The 21,799-nt window shown below is 42.3% G+C and overlaps 3 protein-coding genes across 3 annotated transcripts; 1 reads left to right on the top strand and 2 right to left on the bottom strand.

Moving 5' to 3' along the window:
* Positions 1–716: 716 nt before the first annotated feature.
* Positions 717–3,150, top strand: LOC119693734 (dynein axonemal intermediate chain 4). The gene has a single exon (XM_038118046.2). It carries the CDS (start codon positions 891–893, stop codon positions 3,114–3,116), a length of 2,226 nt encoding a protein of 741 aa, XP_037973974.2. The 5' UTR covers positions 717–890; the 3' UTR covers positions 3,117–3,150.
* Positions 3,151–3,283: 133 nt separating this feature from the next.
* On the bottom strand, positions 3,284–6,104 carry LOC105392492 (rabenosyn-5). The gene is made up of 6 exons (XM_038118047.2): positions 5,579–6,104; positions 5,175–5,322; positions 4,715–4,932; positions 4,261–4,455; positions 3,698–3,967; positions 3,284–3,530 (listed from the first exon to the last, which is right to left on the bottom strand). The coding sequence occupies exons 1-6, from the start codon at positions 6,002–6,004 to the stop codon at positions 3,453–3,455; spliced, it is 1,335 nt and encodes a 444-aa protein (XP_037973975.2). The 5' UTR covers positions 6,005–6,104; the 3' UTR covers positions 3,284–3,452.
* Positions 6,105–7,282: 1,178 nt separating this feature from the next.
* Positions 7,283–21,741, bottom strand: LOC105392482 (tetratricopeptide repeat protein 27). Its single transcript, XM_048623619.1, has 12 exons — positions 21,560–21,741; positions 21,095–21,474; positions 20,607–20,877; positions 20,145–20,379; positions 19,699–19,923; positions 19,066–19,237; positions 18,758–18,833; positions 18,113–18,287; positions 17,547–17,733; positions 16,690–16,865; positions 8,016–8,163; positions 7,283–7,629 (listed from the first exon to the last, which is right to left on the bottom strand). The coding sequence occupies exons 1-12, from the start codon at positions 21,615–21,617 to the stop codon at positions 7,363–7,365; spliced, it is 2,370 nt and encodes a 789-aa protein (XP_048479576.1). The 5' UTR covers positions 21,618–21,741; the 3' UTR covers positions 7,283–7,362.
* Between the last annotated feature and the right edge of the window lie 58 nt (positions 21,742–21,799).

The following is a 21,799-nucleotide window of genomic DNA, read 5'->3' as shown; positions in this document are numbered from 1 at the left end:
AGAAGCTTTTCCATGCCAACTTAGAGTTGCCGGGGTTAGCAGGATAATTCCAGGATGAAAAGAATGGCTATCTAACTCCAGCCTCACAAATATCTAAGTAAGAACCTACCATAGCATAGTAACTATAAGCACATACTTTTCCAAACCCCCAATTTTGTAGAAAAATATACTAGGTACCTGTAGTAGGTCTACGTCTTCGACTAATTAAGCGACCTATAATTCGGGATACCTATGCTAAGTAAAATAAAAGGGCAATAAGAATGGTTTTGCCTCAACATGAGGTGAGTGCAAAATGATAATGATAGGTCGTTGTGCGTCGAGGAATCACGCTCGGCCAGCCGTGGCGGAGTGCACTATGTTCTTTTAGCTGCAACTAAGTCCGTCTATTATATAATGGTCTATAAGTTTATTTAAAAAAGCTGTAAGTTGGTAAGTAAGTATTCTCACCTACATACCTACGTAAGTTTATTATCATGTAACGTATGAAGGCAAATTGAGGGTGAGACATCTATCTTTTGTACCAAGCCATACTAATCTCAAATTAAATTAAAAGATTATTGTTATTAATGAATTTTATAGTTAAATGTATTTTAATTTTATAAGTTTTTATAGCCTTTATATTTTTGCTTAAATATAAAATGTATCTTTTGCTTAAATATAAATGTAATCTAGTAAGTAGGTAGGTAATGATTTATATAAGTATGGACGAGATATGGACGTTTTTATTAAATCATCGTTGTCAAAAAATAACAGAATAAAAAGATAACCTGGGAATCGCTGAACATTTTTTGTTGTTGAAGTTGAATAAAGTTTCTGAAAACCTTGGTAGGAATTTAATAAATATAAGTATAATTTTGCTACTAGCTTAATGAGGTAAATTTCAATTCAACATGAGGCCATCACAAATAAGTTTCAAAACAGTGACCCATGCTCCAACACAGGATGATATTAAAAGTGAAGCGAAATTGGCTTCCAAGCCCTCATTAAGTGGCAGTCGCCGCTTCATCTCCAAGAGTTCCGTCGGCTCGGTGGACACGGCGCGGGGCAGCCAGTCCTCGCTCGCGCTACAGGGGAGGCCGCTCGGCAGCAGGTACGAGGCGGCGCGGCGCGTGCTGCTGGACGGGGAGGACGTGACGCCCGCGCCGCTGCACGCCGCCGCCTGGCCCGCGCTGCCCGCCGGCGCCACGCACGCCGCCTTCGCGCGCCCCCCCCGCCCCCGCCGCGCCACCGCGCCGCCGCCCGTCGACTCCACCACCACCGACGTCGGCATGAAAGTGTACGACACCACCATCGACCTTGACGACATACATATCGATCACACAATCGACACCGAGCAGGGCGTCGCGCCGCCCGACGACGACCCCGAGCGCGCGCCCTCCGCCTACTACTTGCCCAAGCGAGGGGACATGTCCACCTATCCGTCGCACATTTTCGTCACCCTCAAGGAAACTGACACCGTCTTTTTGATAGACTTGCCGAGCTACTCCAGCGAGAAGGGGACCGATGAGGCGAACGCTATCGAGCAGGAAAATGAATTCTACAACTACATCACGGTCGGGAAGGGCCGCAACCGTAAGATGGTGTCGGCGGAGACGCAGACGAGGTCGTGCATCACGCAGTCTCGTCACTCGCTGGCGCTGCGGCCGCTGAAGAAGAATGCGGGCGCGTTCGCGTCGCTGTGGGACATGCACGACACGTACGCGGCCCTGGAGCAGCTCGCGGCGCCCGCCGAGCCCGACGACATGGTGCTGCGGCAGGAGGCGCCGGCCCACATGCTGCGCCCCCGCGCCGCCGCGCCCGCCGCGCCGGAGCATGCGCTGGCGGCCCTGGCGGACTGCCCGCGCTTCCGCGACGCCGCGCTCCTGGCCGAGCGCGTGCTCGCCTCGCTGCACTACGCCGAGGAGCAGAAGGTGTTCCGCGGCCTGCGCCCGATCGACCCGCGCTCGCTCGACCTGGTCTACGAGTACAACATGCGGCCGCTGTGGACCTTCGAGAGCGAGGAGACGGCGGGCCGCCCCGTGGCGGCGCTGGCCGTGAACCCGCGCGACCCGGACATCGTGGCCGTGGGCTACGGGCGCTACGCCTACGCGGACGCGCACGACGGGCTGGTGTGCGTGTGGAGCACCAAGAGCCCGCGGCGGCCGGAGCGCGTGTACCGCTTCGAGCAGCCCGTGACGGCGCTGGCCTTCTCCCCCGCGCGGCCGCAGCGGCTGGCGGCCGGGCTGGGCGCCGGCGCCGTGCTGCTGCTGGACGTGCGCTCGCACACGCTGCGTGTGGAGGCGCGCAGCCGCCGCGACACCAACCCGTGCTTCGAGCCCGTGTGGGGCGTGCAGTTCGTGCGCGAGGCGGCGCCGGGCGAGGCCGTGGTGGCCGTGTGCCAGGACGGCCGCATCAACCGCTTCGTGAGCACCAAGACGCACGACCTGATCTGCACGCCCATCATGCGGCTGGCGGCGGTGGAGGGGCGCGCGGCGGGGCTGCGGGGGGAGGCGGGGTGCCGCGCGGACGTGCCGGCGGCGCGCGGGGCGGCGGCGCTGTGCCTGCTGTGGCACCCGGCGGCCGCGCACGTGTACTTCGTGGGCTCGCACGAGGGCTGCGTGCACCGCTGCTCCACGCTGTACGGCAACCAGCCGCTGGGCGTGTTCCGCGCGCACGCGGGCCCCGTGCTGGCGCTGCGCGCGAGCCCCTTCGACCCGCGCCTGCTGGCCACGGGCGGCGCGGACGGCTGCGTGCGGCTGTGGCTGGAGGGGCTGGCGCCGTGCGTGGCCACGCTGCGCGGGGACGGCGCGGTTCACGCCGTGTGCTTCAGCCCGCTGCAGTCCACGCTGCTGGTGGCGGCGCACGGCGCGCGGCTGCTGGTGTGGGACCTGCGGCGCCGCACGCACGCGCCGGTGGCGGGGCACGCGGGGGGGGCGGTGGTGACGGCGGCGGAGGCGGCGGGCGGCGCGCTGCTGGCGGCGGACGCGGCGGGGCGGGTGCGCGCGCTGCAGCTCCGCGACACGCCGCTGCCCGCGTACCGCCAGCGCCGGCTGCTGGACCTGGCGCTGCGCAGCGCGCTCTGCACGCGCCCGCACCTGCTGCGCCAGCTCGACAAGCTACCCACCGTTAAAGACTAATTAACATCTAAGCCCCCAGGAAACGAGTGCAAGAAGGACCGATTTCAAGCCAGTTCTCAGATAGGTCTGTTTTACCAATAGGTAATAGGTATGGTGCAATTCTATGCTATGTGTTACCTAATTATACATTTGATTATTATTTACCATGTATTGATTCAAAACCATAGTAATAATTTATAAGTTATATTATCATGCCTATGCCTTATAGTACATTACAGGTAAAAAGTCTAGGTACCTTATATAAAGATAAATATCACGTGTAAACATAAATAACTTAGGTAATGTTAAAAGATATAATAAACTTAATAATTAATAATGGATCGACGCTAGGAATGACTAGTTCATCTTGTTAGACAGCATCTGGAACTGATATTCCTTCTTCAACTCTTTCAAATTAGCTTCAAGAATCGCCACCTGAAATAATAATAACTCAATTAATATTTTATAGGGGCAGAATAATGAATAAAATAGGACTAACCACATTCACTATTATCTTAAAACATAAACATGTAACTATATAACAGGGGAGATCCATTCTAGGTTCCTGAAGTTAATAAATTAGGAACAGAACCATAACAAACCTCTTCAAACTTCAACTCCTTTCTCGCCTCTTTAATATAACCTCTGATGATGTTCATTTGTTCCAATATGGGGTTATCATCGTCGTGATTGGCCGAGTTCTCCAGTGACTCGTTGCCTCGGTTGCTACTGGTCCCTGGGGTGCTATTTCTGTCCCTCTCTGCCTGCATTCTCTCTTTCTCTATCTGTTTCTGCGCCCGCTCGTAGCGCTGCTGCCTCACTTCGTCGATTTGAGTTTCCGTTGGAAGTTTCCTTAGTGATAGGAGGTTTTCCTGAAAAGGGAACAAAATGGTTAAATCATCGATAGATGGCAGGTTATATCCTAAATTCGTTATGTAATCCATCCGTGATAAAATCAGTAAGAGCATGCCTCTTTTATCTCGTATATTGCACAATCAAATCACCTTATTTAACGCAGACTGGGTCATATTTTGATCAATAGCATTGGTAAACTTGAGAGATACCTATTATGGATGATGATGAGTCATATTGCCCAAGTAAAACCGTCAGTCCCATAGCCTCCTTAACTTTTCTGGTTGCATAACTTGATAACCAGTATCAGTACCTTGATATAATGCGCGGCGGCGGCCCGTATCGACGCCTGCAGCTTGGCGCCCCGCGAGCCGGGCGCGGCGGGCGCCCCTGCGATCTGCTTGCTCAGCAGGTCGATGCCCTCCGCTAGCTTGCCGATGCGTCCGCGCATCGCGTTCACGTCGGATAAGTTGTAGGTTGTTTCACCGTCGAATAGGCTTTGACACATCTGTGGAGAATGGGGGTTGTTAAACTTAGATCAGCTACCCTATTCACAGCACAAAAGTACGCTCGTTTTGGCATCGTTACGATCTAACTAAGATACTGCGATTGGTGTCGCCTCTCGGTCTTGTAACGATACCAAAAGGAACGAACTTTTGTGCTGTGAATAGGGTAACTACCTGTATGTCTGACTGTGCCTAAGTAACTTTTAAATTGTAATTTTTACAAATACATGAAACTAGGTAAGTACAGCTGAGTAAATTCACCTTCTCATACATGGCCACAGCTGGCTCTGCCTGGTCCATGAGACTTCGCATTTGCTCGTAAGCCGTCACAACAATAGACTTGGAATTTCTGCTCTCTTGCACCTGCTTGCGTAAGTCTATCAGGTTGTAGCAGTGTTCACAGAGTCGCAGGCCGTTCTTCTCTGTGACTTCATGCTCAGGAGCCGACGGGGCTGCCACTGAAGGGTCCACCATAGATCCTGAAATGGGAATAAGTATAGCATTATAAAAAACATTGTCACAGTTTTTGCACTCATGTTAAATATACACTTACACACATTACATGTATAAATTAGTTATGTAATTAAAAAGTGTATTCTGCATTTGGATTAATATGAATGTGTTATGCTTAAGTGAAGCTCTGATTGATGTGTTCTTACATTACATTAGCCTGAACAGTGTACAGTAAATAGATGAGAACAGTAAAGAAAGTTATACTTACTGGCAATATTAAGATCTAGGAACATGGAGCAGTCATGGCACAGTATGGATCCACACAGTCTGCAGTGATGCTTCCTGCGTGTCAAGTTGAAGGCCTTTGCACAGTTGGGGCAGAGTTTCACTAGCCCTCCGTCCAGCCAAGGGACCACCTACAATACAGTTATGTTATGAATGCAAAAGGTACATGGTGAATGCAACACTACACCAAAAATATGTGATGTTGTTTGTTTGTTTATTGTTCATTTATGTGGTAATAAGTAATATCAGTTCGACTAAGAATAGGAAACAGTTCTAAATCCATTTGATCAAATATTACATTCTTATATCTACAGACTAAAGAACAATAGACACAGTCACAGCAGACAACATCATTACAATTACATAACACATTTACAAATAACTCACTTCCTGCTCATGTTGTTTCCTTTGGCTCGGTTCAGGTGGCATGTTACATACTAACTTATCCAGTCTTATCAGAAGCTTGTTGGTCTCGGTGGCATACCGCTCGCGCCTCGCCGACCTGACCGCCTTGAAGTAGTCCGTGGAACTTCGGGACAAACCTAGAGTCTGTACTTCTTCAGGATAGTATGCTCTCTCTTGGTAAGAGAATTTCAATGCGCGATCAAATGTCTCCTTCAAATCGGACTCGTCATTGTTGAGTATGATCTTCTTGGCTTTACCGAATATGTCTTTGAGGCTCTTCAGCACATCCTGCTCTTCCTGGTGCAAGCTCTCGAAGTGGCTCGTCAGCTGTGTCGCAGACTTCAGGTCGGCTTTGCATATCGGACACAGAAATCCTTCCAGAATCTGTTCGTCTCTTGCAGCAGCCATGGTTTCCACGGTTTCTAACACACCATCACTAACTAGGTAATTAGAGTTGTGTTTCACAAAAGAGAAATTAATTAAAAGTTGGTTATTGTTCCACCCAATCTTCCGTGATTATAAATTATGCGTTTAGTTTCACCATTAATTTAATTTTATATTTTTCATTACTTTGTCATCACAATGCGAAGACACGGTGCCGGTGAAGCAAAATTTTCAAAGCCATCCATGAGAACTCGAGCTGTACAATATTATGTGGTATAGGTAATATTATAAGCATATTAAAAGATTTTTTTGTATTTTTATGTAAACAGTAGTGATGAAACGAAACGCGTTTCTATCGTCAAATTCGTCAACTGTCAGTGTGACATTTAATAGTTTTTATTTATGGTTAGACTATGATTGTATACCGATAGAGCCATGTAAAAATATCAGTAAGCAACATATTTTTACCCGACTGCCGAAGGAGGAGGGTAATGTTTTTCGATTGTATGTTTGTATGTATGTATGTATGTTTGTCTGTTTCTTTGTTCCCTCCTGTAGCCTAAATGGCTCGATAGATTTTGATGTATGAGGTATCGTTAGAAGCGTATTGATTGCGCGATGCTTATAGGCTATGTGACGTTATATTAAAATGTATATAGCGCCCTCTAGAGGACATAAAGTGATGATCGAAAAAATATTATTTTTCCAACTATGCCGTGTGGGGTATCAAATGAAAGGGCTTGATTAGCACATTACAAAATATGCATATTGTAGGTATTTAAATCACAACACAAAAATTATTGAAATAAAAAATGTTCATATACTAAAACCCGACTACTAACATAAAATTTCATAAAATAAAAACAACTAAAAGTTACAAATAAAAAATAATAATTATAAACAAACAAAAAACCCGGCTGCACGCTAAAAAGATGAAAACAAGCCCCAATGTTAATGGAAAGTATCGCAGGCGGGGACCAACTTGACCGCCACACAAGGTACACCTATCTAAGTAACATTAAGCTAAATGGTGAACCCTCTACTAGTCCCCGCCTGCGATACTTTCCATTTACATTGGGGCTTGTTTTCATCTTTTTAGCGTGCAGTCTGTGAACATGAATTTGTTGCGTGGCCGTGGCTTGGGTATACAGATAGTAATTATCCATCTATTTATTTTAGCAGCTATTCGATGTGAAGTCGTAGAACAGACGAAATTCAATAATATATATTCAAAAATAACAGTTGCCGTTCACCATGTAGAATATCAATATATCATATACCTATATCATAAATAAGACAAACAACTTTTAAATCAATGTGTATTGGTCAATATTTTAACGACATAAAACAACAAATATTCAATATAGGTATAAAAACCTTATTTACATAATCGATTTCATATATTCAGTGACCTTATTAAATTCACTTCTTAGCTCATCTAAGACTGTTTTAGTTTCTTCCCAGTCCTGCTTCTCTGCTGCTCTAATGACAGCTTGACCTGTCAAACGGGCTGATGACAGCTGCTGGTTCGCTTGAAGGATCTCCTTCTCCTCGCACTCTTGACGAGCCTTGAGACTGTAATCCAAGAGAGATAAGGCCAGGTCGATCACTTTCTTGCATGTCTCGGGGTTGTTTGACCAGTTTCCAGACTGAAAAAAAAATGAAGTTAATTTATTATCAGTCACTTCTAATGAATATTCTTTGCATAAGCTATTTAATCAGCTCGATACAAGATGCGTATAGTAAATATTCAAACCGAACTGTCTCAACACACACAAAGTCCCCTGTCATACCATATTATCAGATCTCTCGCTCGCACTCATATGTTCGCGTTCCGATTTAACTATAAGAGCGCGCTAATAATCCTCTTTATTTGCACCAAAAACAGAAAAAAAATACAAAATAAAGCTTAAAAATAAAAACAGTACAAAAAGGCGGCCTTATTGCTTATAGCAATCTCTACCAGACAACCTTATAAGATAAGAGGGTTAGCACATAGTAATCAATGACGTAGTATACGAAATCATTTAAGTACCTGTGTGAACCCTTTGTAAGCCTTCAGCAGTCTCTGCGCCTTCAACAGGTACGTGGGGCTGAGGTCGGCGTAAATCTGCCACAGGTCGGGCCGGTTCTGGTGCACCGACGTAACGCGCCCGAACAGCTCCAGCAGACGCTTGCGCAACCTGCGGTAGAAACGGGATTTATTTATTGGGGTATAAAGGTCATGTGGGTATATCTTCTGTATGAAAATGGCGGCTGCTACATAAGTGGGAGTAAGAACGCATACGATAGGATCGAGATAGCATGAACACATCCGACATTTTCATAAATAGTTTTTTCATCTATTATAAGTGTACGGCGGGTATCAACACGCTCCTAATGTACCCAGGGGCGTATTTAAAGATTTCGCGCCCTGGGCTCCTGTAGTTTTCCGCCCCATCAAGGAATGAAAGAAAACAAAAAGAGCAGTCAGTGTATAGTACCTATCGACCTACATATGTATAAGAATATTGTGGTGATAGATTTGCATAGATAATGATATCTTCCGAACAAAAAAAAGATGTCTCTGGATAGACGAGTACATTTTAAAATGTTTAGAAATAAACTTTGGCGGCTGAGTGAGGCAATTATTTTTCTTTAGGTTTCATTAAAAAATACAGAGGCGGAAAAAATAGACTATTCGGTCCAAAAAAGAACAAAGGCCGGCTTTCATACTTAAAAAATCCAGCACTGCTCGTCACCAAAATACCTCGGAGTGACCCTGGATAGATCCCTTACGTACAAAACCCACTGCCAAAACACCAAGAAAAAAGTCAGCTCCCGAAACAAACTTCTGCGACGGCTTTCTTCTACCAGCTGGGGCGCCTCTCCGCACAAGTAGCTTAGCACTCTGCTTCTCAGCCGAATTTGCCTGCCCCATATGGGCAAGATTCCCATTCCTTAGTGCCAGAAGACAAAAGTCTTCAACCAGTGCGTCCTGCCAGTGATGACGTATGGTGCAGAGACGTGGACACTGACTTGTCCACCGATTTAAAGTCGCTCAGCGTGCTATGGAGAGAGCTATGCTTGGGGTTTCCCTGATGGATCGTTATAAGAAATGAGGTTATCCGTCAGAGGACTAAGGTTACCGACATAGCTGTCAAAATATGCAAGCTGAAGTGGTAGTGGGCTGGTCATATCTGCCGAAGAACCGATAACCGTTGGGGTAGACGAGTTCTCGAGTGGAGACCACGAACAGGCAAACGCAGCGTGGGACGCCCTCCTGCCCGCTGGATTGACGACCTTAGGCGGGTAGAGCCGGTAGTGGTTGGATGAGGAAGGCCGAGGACAGAGTGTTGTGGCGCTCCTTGGGTGAGGCCTATGTCCAGCAGTGGATGATTATTGGCTGATGATGATAAGGGCAAGGTCCGCGCATGCTAGAGAAGTAGATTTTGCTCTTAACCACACAGTTCGTTAAGTAACGGGACGCCTCAAACCGACTACTCTCTGTCTGGGATAGCACCCCCTAGCATACGGCGAAAAGTGGCATGTTCTGTTGAGAAAGGCAAACAAGAATGCGACTCCAGACATACACTTTACTCACATACTGCCCGAACATACTTCCCGCCTTAAGAGCCGCAAATTTTCTAAATAGTGAGGTGTCCTTAACGGATGAAAACCCACAAAACGCAAGGCTAAGGCTCTGGTAGGAAAAGCAGCCCCAGGATCATTTCCAACCTCTTGAGGAAAAACTTGCTCCCGGTATCAGTCTCCCCTGGCACATTTGGAAGACTCTAAATCGGTTGCGAGCAGAGGTAGGCTGCTGCAAGGACAATCTTTGCAATTGGGGCTATACCGTTGGTACCAACCTATGCAACTGTGGTACCGCCCCCTGACTATGGAGCATGTACTCTCCTGTCCCCTGTGCCCTTCCACCTGCACTCGGGAAGACTTACTCCAGGTCAACCAGAATGCTATCAAAGTTGCTTCGTTTTGGTCTGTCTGCCTTGTTAAGAAGAATGTAGAGTACCTACCGACCTACATTATTATGTATAGGATCATTGTGGTGATAGATTTGCATACATAATGATATCTTCCGAAGAAAAAAAAAGATTTTTCTGGATAGACGAGTACATTTTAGAACGTTTAGAAATAAACTTGTGCAGGGCGGGCGACTGAGTTAGGCAAAAAAAACTATAGATTTCCTTCAAGAAAATACCTACCAAGGCGGAAAAAAATTAGACTATTCCACCGGTTCAGAAAAGAACAAAGGCGGCTTTCATACTTTAAATCTGAAGACATGAAATTAACATTTGGAAAGATGGCTCAGGGCCGTTCTAGGCTTACGTCCTAAAATATTGTTCTGTACTTTTTTAATCCTCCAACCTAAAGTCCAAGGGCGGCCTGTAGGCCGCCCCTGGGGCGCCCTTCGCCGCCTGCCGCCCCGGGCTGTAGCCCTTTTAGCCCTAGGGTAAATACGCCCCTGAATGTACCTACTAGGTACATTAGGTATTACCTACTACGCTTATCATATTGGAGATACTCATCGCAGATGAGATCTTGATAAGCGCCCCTGTCGGTAACGTCTGAAACTAATAAACCGCATACAAATCCCTATGAACCTCCGATCGAATCTAATCTACAGTGTGCCAAAATAGAATTCAACACGCTAAAAAGAACATTCTGCCCTTCTTACCACAAAAATTTAGTGCTGTCAAACGTCTACAAAATCTGTAAAGTTTCGTTTTAAGGGTCGGCAATAGGCAATCGAGGGTTGGCATTGTCAAAGAATTATGTAGTAAATGATGCTCTACAGCCTTGAAAAAAATTACACAGGTAGCCGAAGAGTCTAGCTAGGTGCTGAATCATTCGAATTTAAGTAAAAGCTTATGGATAACTGTAAATTAAATTCAGAATATGACGAAAAACCAGTAAATGACACTCCCGTATTGTAACAACTGTGTCATAATTATCAAGAATGTTCATATGATTCTTATCAAATTATAAAGTTAAAACAGGGTGTCCACTCAGAATGCTCCAAAAAATTCCCTGACTTTTCCCTGACTTTCCCTGACCGTTTCAGAAAATTTCCCTGACCAAATATCAACATATAAACCTAATTTAAGTAATTTGAAGACAAAATCTTGATTTCAAAGTACTTAAATTACACTTATTATAACTTGACTGCGTAAAATATGTATACAGGGTCGGCAAAAATGGTATATTAATAGGGAAGTATAGCACTTAACACACACTTACGTTGTTCTACTTCTAAATATTATCCAATCTCCATGTTTTTTTAGGATATTAACGACATAATAAATTACTAGGTTTATAGTTATTTCTGTTCTCTGAATTTGCTATAGATTCAAACTTATAGGCACCTCAAGCAACGCAATTTTTGTGATCAAAACTGCGCCGAATCATGCCGTTGTTAAACAAAAACAATGTATTTTTTAAAGGTGAAACCTACCGTCTAGAACAGCTATACTCAAACTGCGGCCCGCGGGCCGCATGTGGCCCGCCGGGCCTTTATCAGTGGCCCTCGTGCCATGAGAGATAATATCGGGATAATTTCCATAAAATGATTGATATTCATCCAAATTTATTTTATCACCTTCAAAGTTTGCTCCTTCAGAAACGACACATATACACCCAATGATTTCAAAAGGAAGGAAACGCCCACGATAGTCAAAGAAAATAGTCATCATAACTTTAACTAACAATCGATAGAAGACAAAAAATTCGCCGTGAGTACTAAACACAACTCTTGACGGAACAGTGTTTAAATAAATGTTGTGATGATTGGATAATTCGTGTATCGTTTCTGAAGGAGCATACTTTGAAGGTGATAAAATAAATTTGGATGAATAACAATAATTGTTTGTTATATTGATCTAATCCCGATACTTTTTACACAGAGTAGTATATGCATGTGTTTTTTATATACCTAATGATTCGATAGTTTATATCGCTTTATACCTAATAGTTGAAAAAAAATTGCTTGCGGCCCGCGACACCATGACTTAAACGTGTTTGTGGCCCTTATATAAAAAAGGTTGAGTACCAATGGTCTAGAATATATTATGCTGAAAAGATTTACATCAAAATCAAAAAGAATTGTTGATATTTACTTGGAGAATAACGATTTCCCCTGAAATTTTATCAAGGAAAGTACCAATGTTTGTCACGAGCTACATTTATCTCTATAGCACCCGAGCCCCGGGGCTTGAGTGCACAAACGATAGCAAATATTTTCCTAAATACCTATTTCTCGATGTTCCCTCTTAAGCCTTAGGAGGTCATTCTAAACAACTTTTGCTGTGTGAGTATTGAAAATTTCCGAAAAAAATAATCATCCGCATCCGCCTTGCAGCTTCCTTAGTCCAAGTTGCTATACTGCCTAGTTTAATAGTCTGACCAAAATTAGACTGATTACCATAAAAGTAGAAATTGAAACCGAAATAGAAATTGAAACAGAACCATTTTTTTGTATGGCTCTCCTGCCTGACAAAGTTGTTACTTAGTTGTATTTTATGAACTTGATTAAACATGCTATGCTAGATTAGTAAAAAAAATAGATTATTGATTAAAAGATGCCGCGCGGAGGCAGCGTATGCGATATCGCTGACGTATAAAATAATTAGCGAATTGAGAACCTCCTCCTTTTTTCCAAAAGTCAGTTAATGAGCGCGGCTGCAGCGCGTCTGCACCAACAAAATGACGTTTTTATCACAAACTTCTATAAGTCTTTGAACTAAATTTGTTTTCAATGGTGAAATGAGTCACCCTCATTTGCATCAACCTGTATATATGTCGCAGGCAACTGGTTTAATCTCCTGTTTGATTGAACCACTAGCCCGTTCATTGGATGGCGCTGTTCAGTTGTATGACTAGGCCGAACGTTGATTGTACAAGCGTCACAAAACGTCCAACCAGTTAGCGGACTTAAAATCAGTCAGGTGGTGAATAAAACAAATATGGCGTCTAACAGCGAACAGCTGACACTAAAAACACCTATATTGTTAGTTTTTTGCAAATAAATTAGCTTTAAAGTGCGTTATTTGTGTTAAAATAGTGTGACAACATGGATTTACCTATTATTACGCCGCGGGCGGATAGTTTCAAAGAAAAAAATTGGCGAAACTGGAAATAATTATGAACAACAATATGAAGGTACGTTTATTGTTATTGTTTAGTTAATTTGTGAGATAAGAGCTTTGTAACATAGTCTTTTTGTTGACTCTTGTCTGGTGATGTTCACCCTAACCACACATTACAAAGTTGCTATACTAGGTATATCTCATTCAACGACTTCGCTGAATGACGTTCAGTCAAGACGTCGAACGTTACAATCAACGACTTGACGAGTTGTCCTTTAGTCATACAACTGAATAGCGCCATCCAATGAACGGGCTAGTGGTTCAATCAAACAGGAGATTAAACCAGTTGCCTGCGACATATATACGAGCTGAGTCTGGGATCTAGCTAATCTTTTAGAATTCCTAAATTTTTTTCCAACTGTCAGATTTTATAACGTAGATTGAAAAAACTTCATTGTATAAGTAATTATTATAGTATAATAGTAAGGATCAGTCAAAAATATTCCAAAACTAAACGAGATTTTATTTTATGACTTATGTATTTCACGTAAAAAAGAGGTATTACTTGTAAAGGAAATTACTAACAATTTTCCTAGAAAAAGGTAATTTTTCCCTGACTTTCCAGGTGGCCCATCAAATTCACTGACTTTCCCTGACCACCTAGAGCTTCCCTGACTTTTCCCTGACTTTCCAGATAGTGGACACCCTGTTAAATGCTTGGACTAGGCGCTAAATACCTTGTTTTTTAATAAACACACACTTATTTTGTGTAAATTAATCGCAAACTTGAGCAATTTTTTTCCCTCAAATCTTCATACAAATATCTATGGCGGCTTTCTGTGTTATAAAATCATAAACACAAGTGACGTTTGACTCAGTCGGCCGCTGGCCTCCAAAGAAGGGTCACGTCGGTTTAGGTAGCACTGACAGCTCGCGATCTTATCGTGTACAAACACAAAATCACTGCACATTGGTTGTCATTGCACTTTTTCAACTTTTATGACACCAACATAATTTGATTTGAAATTGAGGAAGCATAATTCTTTTATTATATTCAAAACATTAAATTAGATAGTGGGTAATATTCTCGTGACATTACAGTCTTGTAAAAGTCTGATGAGGAGCAGGAATATAGCGAATGGATTTAAGTGATGACAATACGCAGGAACATTAGGTTAAGGATCAAAAATACAGTCTCATGGTGCTGGTGGAGGTATGGTCTCGTGAGGATCTGATGAGGGCAGCAACACGGTGGTGGCTCAATTTTATTTCAAAGATGTTAATAGCTAAAAGCATCGACTTTGGGCTATTATGTATATTCTTCAGAGAGAGAGAAAGATATTTTATTTTTCCTCTGGATGAGTTAGGTTTACTGGGTTTACTAAGTTCATTCTGTTAATGGCACCAAGTTGTTATGTGTTCATAAGTAATAACTATTGATTAACAAAATGCTGTTGGTTCTCCACGAAAATGTAAAAATAAAAATAATATAAATAAAAATAAATTCGTAACGTAAAATTGTCAATGACGGAATTTCTTCTATAGACAGTAGCCACTAAAAAAAACCAACGATAGATTGCGTGATTTGAAGATAAAGATAAAGATACATTTATTCGACACATAGACAGCAACAACAAAAAAAAGAAAAATATGGATTTAAAGAAAAAGAAATACATACTTATACAAAACAACAAGGAAAAAAAATAGAACATGAGACAAAAACAAAAATACAGACAAAATACAAAACAATAACACAACGGCTTGCTGTCCGGAGTGTCGAAACGGCACCAGCTCAGCATGAGCTGTGGACAGTAAGGCCACAGCACTTGATTGATCGGCGAGCTGAGCACCAAAATCAAGAAAATATTCAAAGTTTCCATCCTCGCTTTTCACGCACACACATCACAAACTCATACCTTGTTCTAGGAGCAGTGTCTACCCTGCTGCATTTCCATGACCACTTATCACTAGTGTCCCACCGGTTTCGGTGCTCAGCGGAATAGCACCATTAACCATTATTATTCTGAGATATCATCACTTTTTATTCTGAGTTACCCAACATAAAATCACGCCATCTATTGAAATCATTTTTTTAAATTAGGTTTTGTCTATGGTGTAATCCCCAGATTTAAGGGTAAAAGCTAAATAATTATATTTTAACCTTTTTTATACCTATTATATTAAAAGACCTATTCAACGATACCCTACCTACACCATCAAAATAACCGGATAAAATATCAGCCCCAATTTACTTGTATGGGACAGGGAGTACCACAATATTTTTTTTGGGGTACTCCCCATCTATGCGAAATGACAGCTTGATATCTTTACCCGTTTCTGAGAAAAAGGGCGGTGACAGACAGTCAGTCAGACAGACGGACAACAAAGAGATCCTATAACGGTTGCTTTTTTCCTTTTGAGGTACGAAACCCTAAAAATAAGAAAAAATATTATGCTGCTACCAAAAAATGTACTTACAGGTATTGAAAAAGCGGTATATACTAAACAAATTATAAATAAACAAAAAGGTATTTTGTTTGTTAATAATTATATATTTTTATTTGTAACTTTTTAGTTGTTTTTATTTTATGAAATTTTACGTCAGTAGTTCATGATCATTTTTTATTTCAATAATTTTGTTGTTATTTAAATAGGTATCGCTTACCTTCAATATGCATATTATTGTAATGTGAAAATCAAGCCCTTTCATTCGATACCTTACACGGCAATGTTGAATTATTATTTTTTTGATCATCACGTTATGTCCTCTAGAGGGTGCTATGTACATTTTAATGTAACGTCACATAAACTATAACCATCGCGCAATCAATACGCGTCTAACAATACTTCATACATCAAAATTTATCAAACCGTTTAGGCTACAGGAGGGAACAAAGAAACAGACAAACATACATACATACAATCAAAAAACATTACCTTCCTCCTTCGGCAGTCGGGTAAAAAGGAGTAAGACAGGGGGTCATTCTGAACTTTTGTTCTACGAGTTTTGGAAATTAACTTAAAAAAACCTTTTTCATAGAAACTTTGTTGGACACGTGACTTTTTACCATGGAAAACGAATATTTTTTTTCGCGAATTTGCAAAACTCGTAGATCAAAAGTTGTTCAGAATGACCCCTTGATTCATCCCCTTTCGGCTTAGTATAGCCCTTTTGCGACACTATGAATTTACTTTGCTTCGTCGTCGGGGTTCAGTTGGCTGGAGGATGTCAGAAAATTATCTACACTTTAATACTTGTAGTTACCTTTCTACAAGTAAATACCACATTTGTTTGAAAAAGCTAATCGTGTTCCGAGTATGGAGTAAAGTGGCACTCCTATTAATTTCTACTCTTTCCTGGTGCCTACCAGTGTATGTAAAAATTATACTTAAGTACCCTAAAATCACCCAAAATGTACTTGAACATAATTTTCAATAAAGTTGGCGAGTAAAAGTTTATCGAACCACTGTGCAAACTTACATGTGTGCGTGTCACTGCGTGTGCTGTGTGAAGAGCATTGAAAACCCAAATTTGGCGCGGCACGTCACCCTGTACGGGCCCTTAAACACTATTGTTAAACAATGTTTAATGTTTTTCGTAAAATCTAAACAGCACATTTCACACACCTCCCCGCAGAGTGTCCATCGGCGTCGTCCTGCCCCTCTAGCACGGCGCGCGCCAGCAGGCCCAGCACGGGCGCGTCCCCGTACTGCCCCCGCAGGTCCAGCAGGCGGTGTACCCCACGCAGCACGTCCTCGAAGTGGCCCGTGTCCAGGCTGATGAGGATCACGTTTTCCCAGAGCTGGGGGGTGAGGAAAAGTGAGCTTTAGTACGTTAATTGTATGTAGAAATAGCTGTTGTCAGGGAGCATTGTTTCGCCTTACAAAGTTTTCCCGTGAAAATTTAAGGACTGTTTTTTGGTGGCTGCAGGTACGTGTAGCGCCAGTCTCCATCATGGGAGAATATTTTATACTAATATTTTGTACTAACAGATACATTCTATTGGTGAAGTATCTTTCGTGGCATACATTGCTTATACAATTGGATTTTAATATTGCAATGAAAATACCAGTTTTTCCCGTGAGCTCCGCTTCACCTTAAAAAGTTTTCCCGTCGAAATGCTGGGATAAAAAGTGTCGAGTATCTACTTATGACCTGCCAAATTTCATAAAAATTGGTTCATCCGTGTTCCCTTGAAAGAGTAACAAACATCCATCCATACTTATATCGCTTGTAATTACATTTTAATGTTATTATGAAAGTACTTACCGGTTTTTCCGCGCGCTCCGCTTAACCTTAAAAAGCTGTCCCGTGGGAATTCTGGGATAAAAAGAGGCATACGTACCCAGAGTGTCAGTAAAATCAGCTAAATTAAGCTGTATGCCAAATGCCACAAAAAATTGTCGAGCCGTTTTCCCATAAAAGAGCGACAAACATCCATCCATCTTTACTTATCGCTTTGACATAAGCACATATTTATTACCTTCCAGTTATCATAGTTGAACCGCAGCGCCTCCATGAGAGCGCGATACGCCCGCGGCTTGTCCCCTTGCTGCACGTACACCTTGGCGAGGTTGTTCCACGCCTCGAACGTGTTGGGGTGCAGGTACGTGTAGCGACGGTACGCTGTGGCTGACGTCTCCCATTGCTCTGTTTCTAGTGCTGCGTAGCTGGAAGAGGTATAATTTGTTATAAATTGGGTGAGGTAGCTTGGCGCCTTACTGATGATGCAAAACCGAAGGTAAATAGCATGTCATCTAGTTCTTCACAGTAAGGTGAGATGGATTATGGATGTTTCTGTCTATGACGCCACACTACATGTATTAATGTATTATCTGCTCTTGCATGGCATATAATAAAGTCAAGCTGAGAAGAGTACCTTTTTCTGTACCAGTTTTTTTGTTGTGTATTTATTCTGTAATACTATAACTTTTTTTTATTGATATGGAAACAAACTTCTTTTTACTTTTTACTTTACAATAGTCAAATATCACAGTGTAGGTTATATTTTTTTATATCTAACACAAAGAACTAAATTAAAAAACTCACCCCAATCGCAACCACACCCTCTCTTGTATAGAATTAATCTCCAAAGACTTCTGGAAGTGGGGTATGCATTCCGTATACTGCTTGCGGTCAAACAGGTAATTCCCCCAGTGCCGCTGCGCACGGCTGCTGCGCTGGTTAGAGAACTGCCAGGCTCGCTCGTAGCAGGTGATGTCGTCTGGGGAGGTAAAAGGTGTGGAGTTGGAATTTATGTAAATTGTAAAAACGAAATATAAAATTATAGTAATAGAAAATTTGCGCTTATGTGACGTGAAGAAAGTGTTGGAAATGAGACCTGAAGGAAGGCGTGAGAGGGGAAGACCAAGAAAGACGTGGCTTGATTGTGTGAAAGAAGATATGAGAGAGTGTGGAGTGAATGAGGCTATGACAGAGGATAGGGTAAAATGGCGTGACATGACGCACAAAGCCGACCCTAAATAAGGAAAAGGCTAGGAAGAAGAAGAAGAAGAAGATAAAATTTGCGCTTATATTGTATAGAGTAGTTTTGATAAGTCCCCAATTTTCCATAATTAATTGCCGGATTACGTTATAAAGACTTGTTGAGTAACACGGCATGGGTCTCACAATTTTGCCTAACACTTGGATATCATAATTATGAATATACTTACAAAAAAGTTTAGTATTTACCTGTGGCATCGCCAAGAAGGCAGTAAAGTTTGACTGTTGGTTTGATATCTATCTGCTGTTGGATCACTTCTGCCGCCTGAAAACAACACACCACAAAACATCATTAGTTATTAAGGTTGTAAGCAAAAATACAGAAAGTGCATGTAGAATCTTATAATTCATTGTTATTTTTACGCTTGTACAGTACTCCCTAATTTTACTGATAATCAGGCTGGGAATCGAACTCTTAACATTTATGGCTGCACCCTTCAGCCATTACACTCTCATAAAATCTACGTATTATTGATTGAATAACATGTCGTACGAACCTTATGCCTCAGCTGCAGCATGGTATAACACACGATGACGTCCTCCCACAGACACAGCGCGCGGTACTGCTCCAGCGCGGCCTTGGTGAGCCCCAGGCTCAGGCACAGGTCCGCCAGCTGCTGCCGCCAGCCCCAGCTGGGGGGCAGGCCGGAGGCCCAGAGGTAGGATAGTCTGGAGGGGGGTATGGTAGGATTAGATATATAGCCTGAAGCCCCGCAAAAGGCCTATTCACGGTCGCACTGTTTAAAGGGAGTGTTTAGTAGTCCTACATTGCTGAGTAGATATGGCAGATTAAATTTTTTTGCAAACACTATACTTATACTTACTACACAAGCCAAGCAATGTCTACTAAACACTCGCACTTCAGTACCTAAAGTTGTATTTTTGCTGCTAAAATCTGAGCTATTAAAAAGAATATAACGAGGTACAAATATTGAAGATAGTTAAAAGCGAATGGATGAATGGAAAAAATATGTTTAATGAAAATGAAAATGAAAAAAATATCTTTATCTACTAACTTACATACTATGATAATAATAATAATAATCTACCTACATATTTCTTGAAACCAATCATAAAATTTTCTTTAACTCTACACATATTGCAACAACCATTTACACCCTCCTCCTCACCTGGTAGTAGAAGACACCCCCGTCTTATCATTGACGATAGCTTCGCACTGCAGCATGGCTCGCTCCACGGTCCTCTTGTGTGTGGCCTCCAGCTGGCACCGTATCAGCAGAGTGGCGACGCGAGTGCTCCACGCCCCGCTCTTCTGTGACAGCACCGCGTCGATGTATGGCTGTAGCTCCTCGCGCATCAGGTCGTCTTTTGGTTGGGACTTCTGGATGTATTGCCTGTGGGTGGTTGGGTAAGTGAGTGATGGTAGGTTTTGGGTTTGCGAAATGTAAGTTTAAAGTTTAGTTAGTTGGTAGCTTGGTAGGTAATTGTAGGTTTTATTTAAAGAAAACCGTGTATTTTTTTTCTTTTTGATATCACTGTAATCGGCTTACAATATGCCATAAAATTACCTGGTGAACAAAAAAGCAAACTGTTTTAGCAAAATCTAAATACTTACACAGTTAGCAAACACAAAGTCTGCTCCAAGCTAGGCAGCTCAGCTTGACTAATCTTTTCATTGTACTGTATCTTGTTGAGGCGCAAGTCATCATCCAACTCGAGGTCCGGTGGGAGCTCCGAGGAACCGTGGCTGTCCTCGGCTGACGGCCGCTCCACATTGCTGTCCAGTGCACTTGACAGGGCCAACTGAGGCAGTGCATTCTGCTGGTACTTGGTCCTCTTACCGAGGATACCTGGAATGTGATAAATGGTTTTTAACTTAGCTGTGGAAAAAATCTGTGTGCATTTTGGTCATTAAAGCTACAGGAAATATCATGAATTTACTCTAATCATGTGTTACACAAACACATCACAACACAAAACATATTCCATAGCCAAAATTTCTAACTCAGCACTTTGGGTAAATAATTATGTAGTATAAATGTGTTGAGCCAACAGTTAATGTAATAAATATGCATACCTGTTAACTCTAGCTTCAGGCCAGCTAGCTCTCTGCCTTTCGTCAAGTACTCCTCCGCTTTCTGAACCCTCCCATACAGAAGATAAGCCTGACATATCTCCGTACATGCTAGTAGCTTCAACCGAGGCTTGCTGACAAACAGCTCTGAGTTTTGCAGCTCATTAGACAACTTGGCAATGAGGACTTCCAGCTCAGAGTATATTGTTGCACTCGCATCTTCTAGAGCGCACTGGTGAGACACTTTACATCTCAGGTTCCACCATAAGAATAGCTGTAATTCATAAACAAATATAAGATATTTTGCTACAGTAAGATAATAATTATATCTAGTTCTGCTGATATTTTTAGTCTAAACCAGAGAATATGGGTCCAATACAGGAACAGTATCTTAGGGATCCTGATAGAATTTAATTTCCATTATTACAGGCTACAATGAAAATAATAATATATGTTAGTCCTCAAATGAAAAACTATCATTGTTAACTTACCACATTAGATTCTATGCTATGCAGCACTGTGAAAATCTGCGATGAAAATAATAGCAGCTCTGGAAAAAGAATATTGACATACAAGGGTTCAGAATCACGCTGTAGCAAAGTGGCTGCTTCTACCACTGCGGGCCATTCCACACCAAAAAACTCATTAACATTGAGAGCTTCTGGATGTGGATTCCAGTTTATGTCCATAAATTTCAGAAACGCACATGTCGCCAAGTGAAATACTTCAGTAATTGTCTTATTATCTTCGACATATCCTTTTATTAACTTAGTCAACTCTTCATTCTCGAAACCAGTAGCGAATATCTGTCTACATAGATCGGTATTTTCAACTGATGATAGTCCTGCTTTTAGTTTTCCCGATATTTCATCTGTAAATTATAAGAACGATTATGAAAACAGGGTATAATAATAATTGAAACTAAGTAAGTTATAAATTGTATTTATTAGCTTTACCTGACTCGTTGTGATCATCGAAATTAGCTAGGTATAGGGGATTTAAAGGAATAACCATTGTTTTAGTAATAAATATTAATTAGGTAGAAGTTGCTATTTTATCGTAATATTCAAAAACTTTAGAGATGACTGAGAAAGTGAGAAACATGCAAAACTTCTGCAATGTGCTTTTGACATTTGTTTGACATACATAAAGTACTATAGTCTGTGGCCAAAGAATGTCAAAAATCGACAGGCTAA

Source organism: Plutella xylostella, chromosome 10 (assembly GCF_932276165.1).
Source record: "Plutella xylostella chromosome 10, ilPluXylo3.1, whole genome shotgun sequence".
Lineage (NCBI taxonomy): Eukaryota > Metazoa > Arthropoda > Insecta > Lepidoptera > Plutellidae > Plutella > Plutella xylostella.
This window is presented reverse-complemented; position numbering and strand designations above follow the sequence as displayed.